The 23,759-nt window shown below is 45.7% G+C and overlaps 1 protein-coding gene across 7 annotated transcripts in view; it reads right to left on the bottom strand.

Moving 5' to 3' along the window:
- The window catches only part of ARHGAP26 (Rho GTPase activating protein 26), a 422,569-nt gene that overhangs the window by 308,250 nt on the left and 90,560 nt on the right, over positions 1-23,759 (bottom strand). For all 7 annotated transcript variants that reach the window (XM_042938105.1, XM_042938115.1, XM_042938124.1 and 4 more), the window contains exons 2-4: positions 11,209-11,304; positions 9,597-9,658; positions 5,326-5,397 (exon numbers count right to left, since the gene is read on the bottom strand). In XM_042938105.1, coding sequence (XP_042794039.1) covers positions 5,326-5,397; positions 9,597-9,658; positions 11,209-11,304 — 230 coding nt within the window. The remainder of the gene's footprint in view (positions 1-5,325; positions 5,398-9,596; positions 9,659-11,208; positions 11,305-23,759) is intronic.

Below are 23,759 nucleotides of genomic sequence, written 5' to 3'. Positions count from 1 at the left end.
CCGACGGGTATGAATGTCTATCACAGAAGACAATGCCAGAGGCAAGGTAAATACCAGTATTTAATAGTGGCAAAGCCAGGACTCCACTTTCTAAGAACCTCAACGGTGAAAGAGAAATGTCTAATTTCTAATTCAAAGGATGTTCAAGGCCAAATAAAGGAGCAAAGTTACCTATGAAGCTAATCCCAAAGCAGTAAGACCTACTTAAAGCTTAAATCGGACCAATCTAGGGTAAGGGCAGATTCAGCTTTAACAGCAGTCAAAAAGTACTTAATATATAGACCTAAATATTCCTGGGCACAATACTGAACACACGTGGGTCTCTGAACTGAAGAGTAATTCAAATGAAAACAAAGACAACAAATGTGTTCACAGCAGCATCAGTTATAAAAACAAACAAAAAGGCAAAAGCACATCACTGCCCAGATACAGGGTTTCAGATAATTAAAGGGTGGGACATCCAATAAATGGAACTAGGAAGGCTAGGTGGTCATATGGCAAGCTGCTCATAATGTAAGGGAAAGTATTAGTATCATGATATGAACTTGGTGCATCCTACGTAGAATGTATCTACCTACAGACAAAGATTAGATGGAAAGATAAACGAAAATAATCAAGTTAAGAAAATGGGATAATGGGTGATTTTCTCCCTCCATTTGGGAAATTTTTATTTGCCTACATTAATAACTTTCAAAATGAAAAATAATATAAATATCATAACACACATAATCCCTGCCTTCCCACCAAATCAGTGAGTCACCGAGATTATACTTTTATCTCCCATTTTACGGAGAAGAAAACTTAGATACATGGAGGTTAACTTGTACAAAGTCATAGTGACAGCTGGGATCCGAGGTCAGGGCAGGCTGCCTCCAAAGCCCACCCTTCAACCGCACTTCAGACACATGTTCAGGGGCAGTCTCTCTTCCTTCCACTTTCTGGGGGGCTGGAGGGGGGGGGGGATGGCAAGCAAGGGGGCTGGAAAAGGCTGACACTGGCTTGAAGACAGGATCAACTTCACTAAGCGCATTATTCTTACTCCTTACTCAGGCAGAACCTACACCAAGTATTTTTCTGCAACTCCAAGAGCTCCAAGAGGAGAAAAACTTTTGCAGCCAGGTAAGGAAATGCAGAGACATCTCCATTCATTCCACAAAGATAGAAGAAGCAATCACTCTGTGTCAGACGCCTGAAGCCACTGGAAATACAAAGTAGAAGTGGTCCCAAGCCTCATGGGGGTGAATGTTCAAGTAGAAGGACAATCAACCAGGAAACACAGAAATAGCTTAATTATAGACTGCAACAAGTGCTATGAAGGAAATAAGGTGCACTCAGTCCACAGACAGGGTCCTCAAGAATGTGAGCTAAGACCTGCTAATCATATGAGGGACAGGGTGGAGGCTTCTAGAGCACAAGAGCAGTACCAATGCTCTGGGCAGAACACTGGGCAAGCCTAAGTGGGACAGGTGACAGAAATCACCGAGAAGCTCCCACCTGAAGTCCCGGAAATCCCAGGCCATGTCAGAACACTATTTATCTGGTCAAAAGCGAGATTCTAAGCCTCTCAACACGGGCACAGTCATCACATACCCTTTTTAGCAGACATGTATCCACCTCTACATATCTGAATTTTGCTTGAAAGACTACTTATACCTAAGAACAACTCAATATGCAGAAGCAAGTGAGGAAAAAGCCTGGGGAGATACTACTCCTTCAAATTTGAGGAAGGGTACAGGCTACACATTGACTAAAGCAACTCTTTCCTTTGTGGAAACCGGCAACTTTAACCTGGGGCTCCCATTCCACTTAATGCTTGCAGATCCACTCCAGCAACCTGTCAGAAAGCCCCCAAGGAGAACCCTGTGCTGGGCTAGCCCAGCTGGCCAGAGGTGAGAAAAGGCCAGGGAACATGAGTCACCAGAATTCTGTGACTTTTTGGCAATTCAAGCTGCCGCATTCCATGTTCAAGAAGACAGCCAGAGCTAAAGAGAAAGGGAAGCAGTTTCTGTCCTGAAAAAAACAGCAACAGGACAGCCAGGGAGTAACTCTACAAAGATTTAGATAACACTCTTAAGATGGAAGAGTGGTATTCATGACTGGCTCAGGTAGGAGGCGGTGCTCGCCTCCCAGGGAACCTACTGTCAGTGGCTAAATGGAGAAAAGACAGAGTTAGAATCCTGTAAGTTATTCCCAACTTCTCATGGACTGACTCTAAACAAATCACTGCCCCCCTCCAAAACTGGGTTCCCTCATCTATAAACTGATGGGGGCTCAGGTTCAGGTTTCCTCTTTCAATTCAGAGGCTAACAAAATAGGAATAAAAACAGCCACCTCCTCATTGACCTATTAGGATAAAATGAGATTAACCATAGACAGTGCTTAGCAGAGGGCGCAGCACACAGAAAGTGCACAATAAAATTCAGTAAAGATGATGATGGCGGCAGTGATCACAGTAGCCATGGTGGTAATGGCAGTCATCAGACTCATCATCTGAACATACCTCTTCCTTATCAAGAACACTACTTGCTTCCCATGCCCCGCTGTCCCGTGAAGGTAAGCCTTCATGGCACCTACCGCAATTTGGAATTATGTTTATTTATTAGCTTTTTGTTTCATGTCGTTCTCTCTAGTCACACCATGAGCACAGTACGTCTACACTTGCTCTCCATCATCCTGGGACCAGGCACAGAGTAAGTGCTCATGTATTTTTTTTTTTAATTAATGAACTGTGTGTACTGAATCTAACAGCTAACATCAAAGGACTATACGACAGGCACTGTTCTGAGCACTTACCTGCATTCGCTTGTCTTCCTTCTAAGAACTCTCGGAGGTAACTATTATCACTGTCTCCATTCTACAGATCGGGAAATGGGTATGAAGAGGTTCAGCTACTCCCCAAGTTGACATGCCAGTGGCATCAGTGAGGTTAGGGCCCACTCTCACCATTGCTCTCTAACTTGTTTTACTTTCACTGCAGTGCCCGGCGCTCCAAATGCACCTCGGCTGTCAGAAAAACAAACTCCCCCAAACTCAGAATTCTAAACACAGGGTCAAGGTTATGCCAAGCTCAGGGTCATGACCTGCTGCAGGCCAGCTACCTCTGCAGCAGAATGCCCAGGAGTCCTCCTCCCTGGCAGCCTTCACATCCAACACTAAATTCTGCTTCTTGGAAAGTAGCAACAGGTTGTTACAGCAACCGAAGCAGCACCAGAATGGGGAGAAAGGGTAATTTTAGCCCCACAGAGGCAGAGTTCAGAAACTTCCACTTGGCCGCTCAGGAGCCCTGGCTGGCTCTTAGGTATTCTTCAGTCTGCTCCCAAAACTGCCTGGTAAAGAGTTTGTTTCTTTGCTTTCTCTTAAAGGTACACAATCCTAGGATATAAATGTATGTATATGAGAAAAAGAAATGACCAAAGGAGAGGGAGGGGAAATCATCCCCAAAGGCATTACACTGTTTAACAAGAAGGAGAGATTAGAGTACGTGAGAGGCAACATGTTTTGATGAGCTATGATTTTATTTGAATTCTTTTATTCTCCTATTTCTCACCATCTACAGCCCCACCTCTACCGCACTTCTGGAAAAGTACCTGCTGCTATCATTAAGATCACTGGTATTACCCAAGAGTAGTCCACTCAGAATCCTGCTCCTCCTCTATGCCAACTCTGGGCTTTCAGGAACCCCGAAGGCAGGGCTGAGGGCAGAGGCCAGAGTAAGAAGGCTGAAAAGATTCTTGGAAAGAGAACTCGATAAATCGGTCTGTCTGCTCTGCTGCTGTCTCAAAGCTCTTCAGAACGTCCAGAACCACCGCCATCTATTATCATGAACAGGAAGCACAGGTCCCAAGGCCACTAAAGTGAAGGTCCCTGGGCCTACACACATGAGAACCCAGGGAGGGACACTCATGGCAAACTCAAAATCTTAGTGGAATTAGACTCCCTTTGAATTATATATTCCGTAATCTCTGATACAAAACCCATGAGCTCTAATCTTCATAAATGTAAAGCATAAAACTAGTAGAAAGTGACTTAGAACTGGAAGAAAAATCTTTGCTATGGTCTGTCCTTCAAACTACAGTCAACCATCCCTCTGAAGAACCCTGACTGAACGGCACATTTTCTTTGCAGACCCTCATCATATTCGTTTTCAGAAGCAGATGTGCTTAGGTGGGGAGGTGGGGTGAGGAGACAGATCCCACTTTGTTGTATTTCAGTTATCTTTCTCCCACGTACAGGCACCTACTTCTCAAGGCCATTTCACGACTGAGTCAAATCTAAGCATGCTAGTAGGTGAGTGATGTTGCCCAAAGCTCCCTGCAGGTGGCGCCAGCTGAAGGATTCACAGTTGCAGAAAAACAGGAAGAAAATGTCAAAAATCCTTTTGCTTTCATTGATTCCAGTGAAAACACTTTCCCTGCAGGTGGCCTCTAACACTCTACTGAAGGTCAAACTAGCTAGGATTTCCTGGTGATTTCTCACAGGGCAGGGGAACCCTGGAGAATCTACCTTTTAAAAATGAACAAGGGGTGCCTGGGTGGCTCAGTCGGTTGAACATCCGACTTCGGCTCAGGTCATGATCTCGCCATTCGTGAGTTTGGGCCCCGCGTCGGGCTCTGTGCTGACAGCTCAAAGCCGGAGGCTGCTTCGGATTCTGTGTCTCCCTCTCACTCTGCCCCTTCCCCACTCATATTCTCTCTGTCTCTCAAAAATGAATAAACGTTAAAAAAAAGTAACAATAATAATAAATAAAAAATAAAAATGAACAAGATTCTCTTCACAGTCTTCTCAGGGACTGACAGAATCAGCCAAATTTTAGCTGCAGTCCTTCGCCATCAGCACTAACAGATTGGGACCTAGGAGTTGAAGCAGTCCTGCTTTTTGACCTGCACAATGTAAAAGATGTACTTTTTTAAACTAGGAAATTTCAAAGAAAACTATGACTTTTCACTTTCTCTTGAAAAATGTCAAGATCTAGCAACAAAGGGCCCATTTTCAAACACAGCAAAAATGAGCTGTGTCCCTCCCCACCACTTCGGGGCCCCATCTGCAACCCAGTCTAGGCTCTGAGTCCTGGGTGTCCACAGTAAGTGCATTTCCATGTTGTCCAAGCACAGATGTATCTACTAACACAAGGAGGCACGGTTTCTACCTTTGCATGATTTATGAACTAGCACAAACCAATTAGGTAACAAAATGCTAGAATGACTGCTCTGGGGTTTGACCACACTCAGTCTTACTTCAGACACTTGGGAATAACAGATGAGCCGCTATAAAATCCAAAAACAAGGCTGCCCTAAAATCCAAGAACAAAGTTTGTATAACTCTCACCTTGGCAGCCCCAATCTGCTCCTTTCGAAACTTCTCCAAGGGAGTGATGAGCACCTCGCTGGCATTCTCAATCTGGTGAGGAGAGAAACAGAGCAGGGGAGTTGGGGGGGACACGTAAACACAAAAGCAATGATCAGTTAAGAATTCCTTCCGTGTCTCACTTTAAAATTTGAGTAAGCAACACTGTGCAGGTGTTGACTGTTCACGATACGTGAACTGAAAGCACGTCAGATCAAAATCTAGTCATCATCTCCAAACACGGAATTCTTCCCATGTGTGACTCACTCTTTACAGTGAGGACCTCTAAAACGGTAAGCAACCACGTGAAGGCAGAGGGGAGCTGGTGACAGGGCAGGATCTAAATTTCAGCCTTAAGTGACTTCTTGTAAAGGCCAATTGACCAAGTTACATTTAAGTAGATATATTTTGGACAGATCAACATTGAGTCTAGGTTAAAAACAAGAAACACCTGTGGACATGCAATGGCATGAACACCTTCTAAGCCGGACTTTGTGTATTCCTACCAGTACTGGACTAGGATCAGGACATTTGTGCCTCCAGGCCACGGCTGCCTCTCACCTTCACCCCAAGCACTCATCCCATCAGGTCCTGCACGCAACAATACCATCACCCCAAGGCACCTCAAATGCAACAAAACTTGTTCCACTTCCAAGTTTTGGCAGTTAGCCATTTCCTCAGACGCTGGATCCCTGAATTCTCTTGTGGACAACTTATTTCTTATTCTAATTCAGGTTTTGGCCTGAAGGTCACCTCTTTAGGGAGGCCTTTCCTGATCACCAGCATATTCCAAAGCAAACTTCTCACTACCTCACCACGCGTTTTCTTCAGAAGACATAAGCCAGCTAAAGTTTTCTAATTTACCAATACACACACACACACACACACACACACCATCTTGCAAATGCTCACTTGCCCGCCATTCTCCTCCAAACACAGAAAGGTGCTGAAACAAAGGAGCACTCAAATATTTTTCATTGACTAAATCAATGAATGATTTCTTGACTGGCTGCCAACTGTGTGACCACAGGCGAAGCATTTAACCTCTCTGGGCTCTCATTTCCTAATGTGCAAAATGAGTAGGCTGGATTGTTCCAGCTCGAAGATTCCATGGTCTGTTCGAAGGCAGCAAAATATTTTACAATCTTTCCTTTTAAGTCATTCACTGCTTACTCGTCGCTCAACTAATTATTTCAGGAATCTTGTCCCAACAAAGGATTATTTTCCTAAATCACATGTGCATCCATCACAATGAAACCAACAGAGTAAATGCCAGAAGCCATAGATGGACACAGCCAAGAATTAAGTAAGCAATGTGAGGGATAAAAGGTGACAAGTCTCCAAATTTACTGCCATTTGCCTTTTTCTCAATTTTGAGAGCACTTACCTCAGAAGAGAGCATTTTAACATGAGGGTCGCAATGTTTAACTTGTTTGCTTTTTATTATTATTTGATGTTGCTTAATGGGCTCCCTCACTTAAATCTTCCACAAATCAAGCACACAGTGGTGTGCTGAGCCAAGTTAGCATACACTTGAGCCAAGAGCACAAGTTAGCATACACTTGACAGTAAGTTATATTTTTTCAAGAAAAAGTAAACTTAACAACAACAAAAATCCCAACGTCGAGGCTGTATCTCAAACCAATGAAATCAGAATCTCTGTACTCTGTCCCAGGCATCAGTACGTTTTAAACTCCCCGAGTTGTTCCAATGGGCATCCACAGCTGAGAATCTAGCCTTAAGGAGAAGCACCCCCCTCCCCCCCCGCCCCCCCCCCCCCACACACACACACGAAAGCACGAACTACACCTGGGAAACAGGACGCCCGAGACCTTGCCCCATTCCTTCTACTGCTTGCTATCAGACTTCACAAGACCTCAGTGTTCCCATCTGGCCAACGAAAGACTACAGATAGTGAGAAATAAGGTTTTTCTGGGTCTAAGATTCTATGACTGTGTTATTTCCACTCCGGTCTAAGCACTGCACTGATACTGATGACACAGAAGCCCACTCTATGCTCTTCAAGAACTCACATTTACTATGGGACAGACACATGCAGTGATTATCAGACACAGTGGAGAATCAGATACATGAACCAGATACTACGAAAATACAAAGGATGGCCAAATATCCCAGAGAGTCAGAGAAGTCTTTGCAGAGAGGTGCGGCTTTGGGAAGTTGAGCTGAATTGATGAGGCTGTCCCAGGATAAGGAGGTAGGGCAGGGGCTTGAGATGGCCAGATACTCGGATGCACATGGCAGAAAACTCAGTTCACAGACATTAATAATAAAATTGCAGAGGCAAGCTGAAGAGTATAATCCAGTCATTGTTCCCTTACCACGGGCCATGGCAATCTGCAGGGTATTCATCGAGATCTGCTCACCACACCCCCCACCCACAAATACTGACTCGGCCAAGAATCAGACTCAAAAGAATCGCTTCCCTTTCTCAGGCAGTAGCACGTGTACAAACACACAAGCTTTCCCCTGCCTCCACCCACCACCAACCTTGCTGCAGCTACCAGCCTCCTGATTCTGATGCAAGCACCCAAAAATGGGCCATCAAAGTCAACAATGTCTCTCTGTCCAGGGCAGAAGGTGAGAACTTCCGCTCTGTGAGGAGTTTCAAAGAAATTCCCACATTCTTCAGTATAACACAAATGTGCGTTTGAATCCAAACTGTGACACTTTTTAACTAAGTGACCTTGGGCATGTTAATTAACCATTCGAAACCTCAGTATCTTCATCTAGACAATGGGATGATATAGATACCACTTCACAGAGTCATCATGCAGGTTAAAATTAAAAATGCGTGCATACACGTCTTGGTCAAGGCTATGAACTGAATAACATCTCCTCAAAATTTATATGGCGAAGCCCTGACCTCTGTGAAATTAATTAAACAAAGATAAACAAAGACGCCATTAGAGTAGGTGGCTCTAATGTTATAACAGCCTACATAAGCAAACCAAACCCCAAGGGCATAAATCTCTCAAGGCTAAGAAATGGGAGACCAATTAGGCATTCCCAAGTAAGACAAAAGCTTAAGCTATGGCCAATCAAATAATTAACTTGCTACTTCCATTTGTTCGCTATAAAAGTCTTTCCCTTATACTTCCTGCCAGTGGAGGGTCCCTAAACATATCCAGTTTGGTGCTGCCCCGTTTGAACCAATTTTTCTTTGAATAAAGTCGTAAAAATATGATATGCCGCAGTTTATCATTTAAAACTCCCAGGATGACAGTATCTGAAAATTGAGCCTTTGGAAGTAATTAGGTCATAAAAGTGGAGTCCTCACAATGGGATTAGTGGCCTTGTAAGAAAAGATGTAAGAGCCACTCTCTTGTATTTAAGGATATGGCAAGAAGGTGGCCAAGGGCCAGCCAGGGAAAAGGTCCTCACCAGGAACCAAATCAGTTGGTTCCTTGATCTTTGACTACCCAGTCTCCACAACTATGAGAAATGAATATTTGCTGTAAAAACCACCCAGCCTATATTTTGTTCTGGCAGTCTAAGCAGATGAAAACACACTTAGTCTCAAATGATCAGTTTTAGCATGGGAAGAGAGGGAAAAAGTTTGCTGACAGACTCTTCCCTGGGCCTCTGGAGCACCACCGCTTAGGGCCAAGTCCCCCTAGGGACCAACTGCCATGAGGCCAGCAGGGGGATTTCGGTTCAGGCTTCATTCTTGATATCTTACTGATACAGAGAGGATGCAAAAGAACTTTTCACGGATGTGTTATCTGTTATCTATTGATGCCAAACCTCATCAGAATAATTTAGAATACAGAAGGTATCTCTTAAGAACCTAGAGACCAGCATTTGATTCTTCAGTTTGCACAGTGCCCCCTTTGTAGAATTTCTTGTGATTGCTATCATTTAGTTAGTGCCCATTTACTCGGTGCATACTATAGGGCAGACACTGGGTTAGGTGTTTCAGAATAAGAAGTGAAGGAGTGACCCCTGCCCTTCAGGAGCTCTTGGATACATTTAATAAGATGAGAATGGGGGGGTGTGGAGGGGGGCAGAGTGTGACACCTTCGTTCCCACCCTGCCCGTGGGAATGGAAGGCCTCCCAAAGTTAAATAATTCAAAAGATCCACCCATAAGTCATACCTTACAGGTACACCTTATAGTCAATCTTTGGGAGTTCAACAACGTGGTCCTAAGTTGTCCACAGTAATCCCTTGACATGTGTGAAAGGCTGACATGACCACACTGTATGGGACAAAGAGCAGCCTGGCCATACTCACCATCCGTATCCGTTCATCTTCAAGATTCCTGAGGACAGTGGCAAACTCCTGCAAAGACCTTGCTGGAAAAGAGAAAGTGCCATGAGAGGGACATAGACAAATGGGCCTTTGGGAGCCTTTCCAGGTACAGTTAGTATGTTATGGAATGAAATCCCTTGGCACATGCAGAATCCTAAAGTCAATTGCTTCCCAAGGCTCTCCCCTTATCTTTTCATCATTAACCATCCAGGATGACCCCTGGACGCAGGTTAATTTCACCTGGCACTCTAGCTAGGAAAGGATTTCCTTCAAAAACCTGCCTGTTCCTGACACTACCCAGGACTGATGAGATGCTGGCTGGCTCCCAGACTCTCGGCTGGAAGGGGCAGAGTTCCGCTTAGGAGTTGAAGGATTTCCTGCCCAGGATGTGACCCCTTCAACCTTGGTTGTGGGGCTGCGTCAGAAACCAACCTTTCCTCTGGCACCCGAACTACACCAGTGTAGCTCACAATGGAAGCCACATCTCCGGTTTCTCCCTGGATTCCTCCTCCTGAGTCTTCAAGCCACTTATTAATACAATGCAGTGTGCAACGTGGTGGTCAGACGTAGAGAGTCTCCTTCACCAGAATTATTCCCAAAGGCAACAAGCACTAGGTCCAACAGCCCTGAGGATATTCAGGACAAAGGTGGAGTCTTGGGAAAAGTACCCATGTATTCAGCAGTTACTATAATGATGCATTTTCACTGCTCTCGTCTATCGTCCCAACTGCCTTTGCTCATGCCCAGATCGTGGCACTCTGTGACAACAGGGGATTCAATAAGCATTTGACAACTTTCTTCAGTTTAACTCTCTCAATCCTTGCTCACTCCATGGAACTAACCAAGACGCCCAATGTAAGAAGAGTCAAGTACAGTGACTAGGCCCTGCCAAAGACAGACATCTTGACATTGCAAATCATCTGCACACAGCATGGTAATCAACAGTAACCCCACCCTCAGCCTCTGGTTAAGGAATGGGAGAGGAGATGGCGGGATGGGAGGGTGTGGGTCAGTCCATGTGCCATGAAAACAGAAGGATCAGGCCTTTAAGAACTGGGCAGAGAGAGGAGTTTAGCTTTGCTCACCATAGCACGTGGCACCTCAACAGAAACAACAGAAGGTGGCCAGAAGGAACTGTGTTGTGGGAGCCAGCGTCACCAAGCCCCACCACCCTCAGCCCAGGAGTAGGCAGCAACTACAGATCAGTCCCAAGCTCAGGCCTGCCCTCCTGCCCCACGCCCCACAACACCCCGGCCCTCTTCTCAGCCAGAGCGGTGCATGGGGGAGGGTGGTCCCAGAACAGATCTCCTCTCGTCCACAGACATCTTGCCAACACCTTGACCACTCTGCCTGAGATGCCAACTCCAGTGCACCCATGCATGATTTTTCCCCTGCACAAGGGGCCTAGTTCGCCACTTGGGATGAACAGGCCCCTTGACCTCCGACCCTCACTTCACTCTGTCCTCACCACTGTTGGTATGGGCTTCTTGATTCATGACACTTAGACACTTCCTCTCACAGGAAAAAGGCTCAGCAAGGACACAGACAGTTATGGTAAACCGTGACCTTTCTTACACACACGGTTCAGACTTACCTATACACATTTCATCATCTGTTTCTGCATCTCCTATGCACTGGAATTTAAATTCATTTAAGGAATCAGCAAATTTCCTCTTCGCTGAAGATAGATCTAGCAAGAAAGAGAGAAAATATGAATTATGGACATAAACTGATGTTCTCATGTGCTGCACTTTTTAGTCGTTCTACTTCATGCAGCAGCTCGATTTGTTCCTGAGGCAATTTCAAACACAAAAGAATCTAAGTTCCAAAACGCTGAACAGCTGTTTCTAACGTGAAATTGTGATTGGCTTGACAAATTCATACTTGTGTTAACACTGCTTTAACCATTCTGCTTCCAGCTCTAACTCCTCCAGCCACACACTGAGTCTCGTCGTGGACACTGGTCCTGGTGGGAATCCACTTGCCTAAGGAGGTGTCAGGAGGCAGTGTGGGTCAGAGCAGACATCAGCATCCATCATCCCATGGGTGAGCTCAGCCACGGACCTCCCACATCCCGACATTAGGTAGGGAGCTGGAAGGAAGGCCGAGGTGGGCCCAGCCCCCGCCGCCCAGGAGCTTCTGGACTCCTTATTGTGACCCAGGCACAAGTGATGCTGAGTTCTCACAACCCTTGCAGTTCCCCTACGGGGAGAGCGGCCAGCCTGACCAATTTCCGCCTGAACCATTTTCCTGGGTCACCACATTCCCCGCTGCCACAAGAACAAAGCCCTGGCAATGTTTTGAGTTGGGGTTAAAAACACACCCCACATATGTTCTCTGTAAAGAAAGCTCTTGGAAATCCTTGTCAAATTTAAAAAATAAGCTTCCATTTAAGACAGTATCAAAAGCCAATGATCCCTCCTGAACCCTCAGCTTCTGTTAAGGGTATAAAAGCACCCAGTTACCTTTAAGTGGCCTGACAGACACAGCTGCTCAGTCCAAATGCGCTTAACTTAATTCCACAGGCAGCCTTCCTGCACATTAGGCTAATCATTCAAATGACCCTCATAGATGTTTCCCTTATTGAAGGGGAAATGGTATTATGTTCAAATTCCCAGAGGAGGGAAATATGAGGCACAACTGGCAACACGGACTGGCTTTAATGAGATACGGGAGGAGGCTGGGACGGCTCTGGCTTCACAGACCAACATCACCTAATGGAATAAAAGCATCCTTGTCTTGTTTAGTTCCTGGACCTGTTCCTTCAAGTTAGGGGTCATGGGTGGTTGTTTTTTCCTCCATCTTTTGGTTTTGCTGCTTTCCCTGGTGTACCTGCCAGTGCATCCTGCTCAGTGCGTGAATACTGTGTGCACGTGGAGGGCAGTACATAAACTCCACCACCGGTGTGCAGCTCGCAAATCCCAGAGCATATTCTAAGCGCTAGAAGTGAGTACAAGAGGCTGGCTGAGCAGTCGGTCTCTTCTCAGGTCTGGGGCTCAGGCTTTGACCACCTGGACAGCAGGAGCTCCTGCTGCGAGACCGCCCTCCCATGGGCTCCGGTGACACGAGTCCCAAGACAGCTGCGGCTTGTGCAAGGAAGGCCCTCAGCTCTACACCAAAAGAAGACAACACTTGAAGTGGAGAAGGAGAACACAGGAGCCAACAGCCAATAGTCTCCAGTCTCTCCCTGGTCCAGTCACTTTAATGGAATGGTCTTTGGCAAAAAGTGCAGAGATGCCAGCAGAGGAATCGGGCATCTGTTAAACCTGGCAGACCCAAGCTGAGGATATCCCTAAGAACGCCAATCACTCCCTGGCAAGTCAGGAAAGAAACAGATGCATCTGAAAGTCAGAACGCTGTGGGGAACAAAGACACGAGGCCACAGGCAGGCAGGATGAGAAAAAGGCGGAATCATCTTTCAGAACAGAAGACAAAGCCCCCCAGGAAGGCCAAAGAGTATCATGCCAAGAACGTGGACATGGCTGTGCTCAGTCGCACCGTAATTAGAATGTTCTCCAGAACAGAATTCACAAAGAAAGGCCTGCGCAAAGAGTAAGAACGGAATAGCTTCTCTATCCACCTAACAATCCTCTGTGCCTCCCCAGGAGGCAAGAAAGACTCAAACTGGAGAAGCATCTAAACAAAGTGGAAATAAGCCGAAATGTAAGCCAGGCTTGGGAAACCTCCCAACACTCACCTGAGAAGCTGTGCCGTCAGGGGCAGTTACCAATGAGGATCAAGGAGCAGCTAATAATGCACAACAGGGCCTTTGTGGGGCCTTTTTCACAGGAGGACCCATCCAAGCTGTAGCAGGGCCTGTTAGCTTCTGACCAGAAAGTAACCTTATTTCATTGTTGAGTGACACACAGCACACCCTGCCACGACACAAACCTGAGAAGCTGTGTGGGACACCCACAGAGCTGGTAAGGACACGTCTCTCGCTGATGGAAGAATTAGGTAATGAGTACTGCTCCAGAGACAATACTGGTTACAGACCAGTGAGCACAGTTAGGTAGACTAAAAAAATCCCAATTACTGGAATCTGAAAAGGAAGTCACCATTAGGCCTGAAGAATTTGTGCCTAAGAGACAAATCTTTCGGTCAAAGTTCAGGGAAACACCTGATGTTTTGTTTATTCAGCATACTCCCTAGTCTTTGCAACAGCAACTCAAGCTTTCTTTGGAGGATCTCCCCTTGAGGCTTTCTCACTCGGGGTCCTGGTTGTAGGCTGATCAGCCTCTTGCCCTCACCCCAATCTTACCTAGCTCCTGGGCTCAAATTTCAGCTCCACTATTTCCTAGACAGGTAACTAACTCTGGGCTAGGCCTAACTTCATAGTCCCTTACCTGACAGAAGCTGTCGGCCCCACCTAACGCACCAGCTTATCAGGAGCCCCAGGGAGGCGCACTGCACAGGCACTCTGTACGCCGTAAGCTTCAGTTCCAGGCAAGGCTGGGCTATAGTTCCCTACTAAGCGAATCCTGCAATGACAGAACCCAGGGAAGTGAAGCCTGACTACCTGATGTTGAGAACTCAGATAAGTTAAAAGAGTGACCTAACAGCACAGAGCTCTAAGGTGGGGATCTGGGTCTCTCTAAGCTCGTGCGTGCTAAGATCTTTGTAGCACACAGATACACCATGATGCCTCACCCTGTTTAGATAAAACCCCTACTGTTACTGGGGACAACAGAGAGGACACCAAAAAGAACACCTAAAACACAGTGCTTCTTGTCTACAACCCAGAACGACTGATGGCATCTTATGCAGACGATCACCTTTGACATGTAGCTGCAGAGAGATTTATTTCTGGAGACTTCACTCTGAGGCAACAAGAATCTAACGTGCACATTCCAGTAAGAAGAGCAGAGAAGCAAGAGAGGCCGGTACTGATGTTGAGTGCATGCCAAGCTTCATGACACCCTGCTCATAGAACCCCAGTGTTCCATGTTCAGTCCAAGATACAGCGAGGCGCAAAAGTCAGTAATATTTACTCTGCAGAAAGATCTGTTGCTAGAAAGGCAGAATGCTGGCCAGAGCAGAGAGAAGTTGTAACTGGCAGCTGCTGGGGAGGACAAGTATTTGCCTTATAGAATTGAGTTGCCTCCACCTCAGTGAGACCAGGCAGCTAAGGGACACAGAAGCAGCTAGAAGTCTGGGCCTTTAAAGACGGCTCCCAAAGATGTCTGCTTACTAGGGGACCAGAGAGAAGTGCCCTTCTCATCCTGGAGAAGCCATGCTCTCTGCCTCCCTAGTTACTAACCTGCACAGTTTTAAGACAATTTAACCTAACTCTAATTCTTTTTTCAGTAAAAGAAGGTTGATAATTTTTTAAGTTAGGATCTACCTTAATTTACACAAGTTTTACCATTAGTACCATAAGTCAAGCCATTTCCATTTTCCCCTTGGGTAAAACTTAATATACAGGCGCACACACAAATACATAATGTGTACACACACATAATAAAGGACTCAAGGTAATTGTAGAATTATATTTCTTTCAGGGCATCTGTCACCTTTCTTTGACCTCCAGTTACCAGAACTGTATATAAGTACCCATAAAATTTTTGCTCCTCAATCACATCTCCCAGGATTTGGAAACGGATTACCGTTAATGAAGTCCAACTGCCACGGTAAGTATTTGTGACAAGACTGGCCTCTTGGCTGCTTAAAGTGCAAACACCAAAGTCCCCAGGCCTACCTAACCACTCCCTTCTCTGAAAACCAATTACACTTACTCTCTATGCCTGATTGCCTTGTATTTGGAATGATTCCAGAACTATGCATGAGTGGCTCCCTGACAAATGCATATTAAGTGCCTAAGACAAGGCCGAACAAGGTGGCCCTTAAGACAGGCTGGAGTGATCTGGCCGGGCACAGCAACAGAAGGTATCTTACAGATGGAACATGTGAGATCCCCAATTGAGAGGACCCACAGGTGGGTATGAGTTCCCCAAATAAGAGGGTTGACAGCTTGACATAAGTCCTCAGGATGGCAGCTTTGCCCACAACTCACATTCTCAGGTAAACTTCCCATTCTCCAAATCAAACTCTCTCTCCTCTCCTACGCTCCAACTAAGGGCCTCTTCCTGTGTCACCAGTTTGGCAAAGGGCACCACCATCTGTCCTGCCACACAAGTCAAAGTCACACACCCACGTGTCATCCCTGGCAGCACTGTGTCCTTCCCAAGTGTGTCCGTTTCACCTCCTAAGCATGTCTGTTCGATACACTCCTCCCCGTCACCATTCACAAACATCTACATCAAATGCCCCCATTTCCTGGGTAACTACAAATGCCTCTGCTCTGGTCCCCCACACTCACTTTTGTCCCTCCAATCAGTTCTCTCTCCAGTCATGACAGCTCCAATAGTGAATCCTGCAATGGGTTCCCAGAGTTCTGAAACCCAAGACCAAAGTCCTTCCCAAAATCTTGCAAATCCTTCCCAGCCTTGCAAGGCCTGGGCCCCCAACTTCCTCTCTGGGTTCTGCCAGTTCCTGGAACTCCCTACTCATCCCTGCAGCCCTCAACTGAAAAGTTTAGTCCTCCAAGAAGCCTTCCCTGACTTCTGTAACCAGACCAAACCCCACGCTACCTTCACCCTAAGTCCTATGCACCTGTTTCTTCGTAGTAATTTTATATTGTTCAGGTGACTCTCCGATTAGTATCTCCCCAACTAGTAAATTCCTTCAGGGTGAGGATCCTGTCACTTCATGCTCACCAGGACAACCTCAGAACCTAGCACATCACCTGGCTGAAAGCAGGCGTCACAGGAAGAACAAAGGGGGAGGGGAAGTTGGACACTCCCCTAGTTCCCTGAACTCATCAAAGGTGAAATTCTCAGTTGTATACTTCGCAAGTGAAAATAAGATTAGATACATAATAGGATAAACGTCAAACTTCGTTAAGCCAGCCTGAAGTTTGCATATATAGGAATATGCTTACTTAACATAGAACCACCTCCCCTCATCTTCTCTGTTGAAGAAGATTCCCACAGAGCTGCAGAAACACCAGCAAGGACATGAAGCAAAACCTTCTCTAAACCAAGAGACCAGGAACAATGAGCTACAAACATGCCAGGTGTGGGCCACAGCCATGTGTGCCCTTTCAGCCCCAGCCATTCCCCAAGCCTGGAGCTAAAACAGATGAAGAAAGGGTTCCGGAGACCCTTCTCTCCTTCCCCATACCTGCAAGTGGAAAACACATCCAATCAGAAACTGCCTGGGGAGAGGCATTTCCCAGTCTGCATGTGGCATTTTAAACCTAGTGCCATTGCTTAACTATAAGAAAACCAACCATGTTCCTTTGTGAGGTACCATTCTACAGCCTGAAACCCTGCACTTCAGGAGCAAAAAGAGAGATGGTGTTCAAATCTTACAGTAGAACAAAACACACTCAACAACATTCTAGTTTCTGTGATGCAGTCTTACCTGTGGCCACTAGGTGGCGGTGGACAATATCAGAGAAGAGGTGTTAATAACCCAAGGAGAAATGACAAAGCCTGACAAGTAGTGCTGGGCACAGACCATGCCCTGCTGATGAAGACACCCACCCAAGAAGGGAAATGTCCAGTAGACACGCAATCAGCAATGCGGGGAGAAGCGCTGGCCTCCACGGGGGAAGAAATGTCCCAAAACATGCAGAGGACCTGCGTTCTTCTTATCCATTCAAGCCTGAGACATGGAGGGGAAGGGCTAGAAGGATCAAGTCACCACCAGTATGTCTCTTCCATTTTTCCAATCTGGTTGGAGCAGACTCAGAAAACCACTCACGTCACTAAAGGATGATATGCCCACCAGCCACATCAACCACCACATGTCACATCATGTGCATTCTGATGATACATCTGTGTGCTTTTCCTGAGGCCATTTCCCTAAAATTCTGTTACCTAAGTGAGGACATAGCCAACCCTGACTCTGGAGAATTTGTTTCTGCAATCAGAGCACTAAGGCTAATGAAATTCTCGGAGTTATTTTAAAAATGAAATTCTGGGGCACTTGGGTGGCTCAGTCGATTGAGCACCCAACTCTTGATTTGGGTTCAGGTCATGATCTCACAGTCATGGGATCAAGCCCTAGTTGGGCTCTGCGCTGGGTGTGGACCCTGCTTAAGATTCTCTCTCCCTCTCCCTGTGGACATTCCCCACTCCCACCCCCTTGCATGCATGAACACGCTGCTCTCTCAAAATAAAGTAAAATAAAATAAAAATGAAATTCAATAGAAGGAAAGGGGCTTCACCACTTCCTAGACAAGATTTCCAATTCCATTTACATGGAAACATCCTTTTTAGATTAATATGGCGCTCCAACCTCGCCTTCACCTCCATCACAGTAACTGTAAATACATGATGCCTTCACTTACTGGGCACTTACTATATGTACCTACTGAGTACTTTAACTCATTTCATCCTTACAATAATCCTACAGGTAGGAATTATGAGTCCCATTTTGCAGATGGGGCAACAGATTCAGAGATTAAATCATGTGCCATGGTCACATAGCTAACGTGTGGTAGTGTGAGAAACCTGGTCCTTCTGACTCCTAAACTCTCAGCTACAATACTCCAAGGTGTAACTGACTCTAATATTTGAGAATCTGGTATCAGTGTACTCAAATTCTAAAAGTGATACATATACATTCCATACGCTTTAGGAGACTGCAAGTTAGAAGGACCTCATCTGTGAACAGATGTACCTGTGCTTTCAGTCACTGCAATCAACCCCAGTCTAGAACAGATGACTCTCCCTCTGACTTAACATCACACAGTCAGTAGGAGCCTAACACTACACTGCGTCACAGTGCCTACCTCATTCACCTCATCTCATCACGTAGGCATTTTATCATTTCACATCATCCGAAGAAGGGTGAATACGGTAAAATGTTTTTGAGACAGAGACCACATTCACTTAACTTTTATTACAGTATACTGTTATAATTGCTCTGTTGTACTTTTAATTATTGTTGCAAACATCTCACTGTGCCTAATTTATAAATCTAACTTGATCATTAGTATGTATGTGCAGTTTAAGTGCAGAAAATAAAAACAGTCTATATAGGTTTCTGCACTATCTGTGGTTTCAGACATCCACTGGGATCTTGGAACATATCCGCTGTGGAGCGGGGGTGTGGGAGAAGGACGGCTGTACATGAACTCGCAAATTAAGGGAGAACATGCTACAGCAGTCAGAGGAGGGGGAAAAAACAGCTACAGATGTGCAAGCAGGCTATTACTCCAGGTGGGGCCATTGGAGGAGTCCTCCCAGGAAAAAAGAACAGGGAGTAGCTTTTGAAGAGAGCCTTAAAAGTTCAGGAGTCCAGTATTATTTAGAAATGAAAGGAGGTACACGGCATGGTAAGCAGGCGTGGGAAGGTATTCTAGAAGTAGCAACAGGAAGCAAAGAGGACCCCGGGAGACACAGCAGGCAGTTCAGCCTCATGGACAGAAGCTAAGACTAGGAAGAGAGATTGGAATCCAAACATGGAAGGACTGGAATGCCAAGCTAAGGAATTCAGACTTCATCCCTCAAGAAATGGAAACCATATTTTTATAAAGAGAGACAAGGTCAACAAACATTGGTTACAACTTCCACTGAGGAGCTGGCTCAGAACTCAGCTTTGGGACCTCTGCTCTGACTTCCCATCCTGCTTCACTGCCAAGAGTGTGCAACCACAGTCAAGGGGCTTTGTCCTTAGGGAATGACTAGGTGACAGATGACAACTCTCAACCATGACATTGGGTGCACAGACCACTGGGCAGTCAGAAGATAAGGAGAGAATGAGGGATTCAGAGGAACTCTACTCCCTACCAAAAACTCCAAGTTGAGATCTGATTGTGACTCATCAGTAGCATCATCACCATATACATGTAATTATATACAACGATGTATACAAACACATTTGTATTTCTGAAGTGCTACATGAGCTACTAGGAGCATTGAGTTTAAGTACTACCACTTGATCTTGTACAAAGAAATTTCAGAACAGTTTAATGTCACATAACAGGCGCTTAATAAACATCTGCTAATCAAGGACCACTATGTTAAATGATTAAGTCAGCACTAGACCTAGGATAAAAAGTCAAGCCCCAAAGAGCCCAGCCTCAAATGTGAATCCCTCAGCCCTGACACAAAGCAGAACAAGGACACAGAGGTACTGGATTCAGAACAATTATGTTCACATAAAGCCCCAAGACCTTCCAAGACAGCAGGTCAGCACAGGAAAAATCCCTCAAGGAAAACAATGGTGATTTGCTTGGTTAAACAAAGAAACCCATTTTAAGAGGGACTGATCAAGTGTAAGAGCAAAAAAGAAAGGGTATTTCCATAGACTTCAAATATAAATGTCTCACACACACTCTCTCTGTCTCTCTCTCTCTCTCTCTCTCTCTCTCTCTCTCTCTCACACACACACACACACACACACACACACACACACACACACACAGTCAAGGGCAATTCACAAGAGTATGAAGTGCATGGAATCCACAAACATGGATTCAAACCCTGGATGTGCCTATTACCAGCTCTATGATGGCATAAATTACTCAACCTTTCTGACAGTTGATGTCACTATGAGGGGAACAAGTACCTGACAGGGCTGCTGTGGGAATTAAAAATGAAGGGAAGGGGCGCCTGGGTGGCTCAGTTGGCTGAGCATCCGACTTCAGCTCAGGTCATGATCTCACAGCTCGTGGGTTCGAGCCCCGCGTCAGGCTCTGTGCTGACAGCTCAGAGCCTGAAGCCTGCTTCAGATTCTGTGTCTCCCTCTCTCTCTGCCCCTCCCCCACTCGTGCCATGTCTCTGTCTCTCAAAAATAAACATTAAAAATTTTTTTTTTAAATGAAGGAAAAACAACATTCGAAGAGCAGAGCACAGGGTTGCCCTTGGATGCTGGTTCTTTCCTTCCCACAAGCACAGGCTGAGCACAGGTTAGAGACAAGGGGATCAACAAAAGGAGCATCTTAGTTAGCTAAAGAATTCAGGAATTTTTGCCTCATTAATTCATCAAATACAGGCATCCCCTGTTTGTCTAAAGTTCGAGTTATGCCACTTCACTTTAACAACCTATCGACATCCGTCCTTACTTTCACTAACCAAAAGAAATCCAGAGAGTTTTTTCGCTTCTCCATGGAAAGCGAAAATAGCGCTCAGTGTTTGTTTTGCAGTGAGCTGTGCGCGCGGAGCACTAGAGTGGCCACAGCTTTGAACTGTGTCTGGGAGCTTCTGCACCTCATCTTGGTTTATTTTGTGCACCATTAACAAGATGTGTCCTGAAGTATCAGAAAAGTGTTAAGAGAGGTTATTGTGGGGGCCTTGGGGATGCACGAGAGTTTTCCCACCTAAGTTAATAGTAACTGCTTCTTCATTTTATCCTATTTTAGCTTAGGAAAGGTTTCACAGGAACACTCCACTGTGGGTAGTGCAGTAAACCTGTCACCTCCTCCTAATGATCAGGTTACTAAAAATACATTGGAGTCCTTAAAGGTTTTCCTCAGATGCTCAGAAAAGTCTAACATACTTACCAAATTAAAATTTCTTTTTATCTGCTGCAGACAAAAGGAAAGAAAAAAACCCTGGACTAGAGCATGCTGTATTTTATCTGAACAGTAACTCAAGGTGGTGTGCAGGGCTTCCTGCAAAATTTACTAAGCTCAAGAGGTACCTCTTAAATGCACTGAGGCTAAGAGTGGTATCCTGAAATCCTTCTTGTCCACTGAGTGGGGGAGGAGGCCATTACCAGGTAGAACGGAATCAGAACGCTAACAGGACAGCCACGATAAGTGGGCTTTACAGGATGCACGGGCCTGAAGTGCCTGGCTTCCTGAGAAGGTGCCCAGAACGAACTGCACTGCAGGAGCCAGTGTGAGCATGCCCCATCACTCTCGGGCCTCAGCCCAGAACAGTTGCTCAGGCAGCAAGTACAGAGCAGGTCACAATAGAACTCAAGGACCAGAGGGTCCAGATGGTGCAGAGCTAGAACTCAGGCAGAGAACGCTGAGCTTCCTCAAACTCAACACCACTGCATTACTATTATGCTCAACACAGAGCAGATGAACGGTCTGAGGGAGGGCAACTGATCCTGGCTTATTAGCTTTTGCTTCTACAATGTCCTACCATCTTAGAGGAGAGCTTCTCAGCCTTTAATGTGCACTCAAAGACAGAGTGATCTTGTTAAAATGCTGAGTGTGATTCAGTAGGCCTGGGAGTCTGCATTTTGAACATGTTTCCAGGTGATACCGACGTTGCTGGTCCAGGCTCCATACTCTATGAGGCAAGGATGGGGATTTCCACCAGAAACCCTAAAAGTAAACAACACGGTGTCTTTCTAACTTCCAGCCCAGCACCTAGAATATCCAGGACCTCAGTACATACTGCAAGAAAGGATTCCTTGAAAGGACTTCAACTGTTGCACAAAACAAAGAGATGCTAGGATAAAAGTCAGAAATGGGCTGCATCCTTGTTCACCCGGGAACAACACATATGAACCTCAGGAAGGTAAATTAACACCTTAGCCTTAAAGAACTCATTTGAAAACCAGAAGGATGACCAGTCATCTTTAAGATCCCTTCTAACTTTAAAAAATTCCAGCTCTGAAATTCCACCCCAACTCTTTTTTCTGTGCCTTTAAAAAATTATTTTAATGGCCAGGGTATACACTGGCCATCCCTACAGGGAGGCACACCTCTGTCATTCTCAGATCACAGTTTCCAAAACTCCAATGGAGAGAACACAGACTCTGTTAGTCTCAGCAAATAACCATAGCAACTAATACCCCCAAATAAAATGATGTCTTCACAATGATGTGCTGGCTCAATTAGATTAAGAGGGTGACGTGTACCATCTCAAAATTTATGGTCGTAAACTTAGAGCAAAAGCCAGACTTTCTTGGAAGAGGTTTTTAAGAAAAAAAAAAGGGGGGGGTGGTGAGGGGTGTCTTGCCAATAAAATGAAAGAAGGACAGGGAGCCAAAAAAATGGAGATGAGAAGTGGACCAGAGCTGCCCTGCCTGTCCAGGTCCACAGAGACGAGGCCCAGGCACCCACGTGGGAATCCAGAACTTGGACAGATCTGAGTGCCACCACTTCCGCCAGGTTATTGAGAACGGCACTGTGTCCTCTTTCTGTGCCTTTCTTCATGCATATAATAAAAGGAGAATAAATCCTGCCACCTTGGAAAAGAGTGATCTACCAAAGGGGCTGTGAGGCTTTTTAATGAAAAAGGGGAGACCTGCAAAATGGTTAATCTGGGTTGATAATGGATTTCCAAGCCCAATTCCCCACAGGTCATCCGGGATTCAGATGCTCCTGTTCCAAGGTCTTGAGATTAGAACTGGAATCGTGAAGGGAAAACCCAGGTCTGCCCCTTCCAGCGTCTGCAATCACAGTTGCTCTGAACACATTCATGCAGCAAGAGGCTCACTTGAAAAGCAGGAAAAGGGAAGCCAAGGCCCGTCACTTCCCTATAACCCCTGATCCTTTTCTAGCAAAGGACAAAAAGAGAAAAAGCAAACCAAAAACCCAGCCCAAAGAATCTGGGCTTGACTTGCATTCAAATGTCAACAACAACTTCTGTTACTAACAAAGCCCCACAGCAGAACCTGGAGAAGATGCCCAAGTTCAGATCCACCTCTGGCTGCTCTCATCAACAGCTGAGATGAATTTGAGGGTAGTCAAGGCAAGACAAGGCACTGGGAGTAAAGAGAGGCCTTCCACCAGCCAAGTAAGCCTCAGATAAAGGGTAAGTGCTAGAATAATGAGTCAACTCAAAATCCCACCTCAGCCATCTATTAGGCCTCTGTACTCTTTTCCACCTGCCTGAAATGGAGGTGAGCGGGGGAGGAAAGCTGCCTCCAGGGATTTCTGTGAGTAAAGAGATGATGCTCGGAAGTGCTCAGCAGCAGGCCTGCAGCCAGCACTCAAAAAACAATAGATATTAATAGTAGACAGTATTACCCAAGAACGTACTAACCAAAATGTCAGGCTGACTTATTTCTGTGTAAAAATCAGACGACAGTCACTTGGCCTCCTACCACCTATGTTTACGCCCCCCTCATCCTGCTGACCTCCGAGCATTATGATGATCTCAATGGAACCCAGCTAATGACTGGGCACAGCTCACTCTTGCCCACTAATACCACAGGGAGCAGTGCAGC

This window comes from Panthera leo, chromosome A1 (assembly GCF_018350215.1).
Source record: "Panthera leo isolate Ple1 chromosome A1, P.leo_Ple1_pat1.1, whole genome shotgun sequence".
In the NCBI taxonomy this organism is placed as follows: Eukaryota; Metazoa; Chordata; class Mammalia; order Carnivora; family Felidae; genus Panthera; species Panthera leo.
Note: the sequence above shows the minus strand (reverse complement) of the source record. Positions and strands in the feature narration are given on the sequence as shown.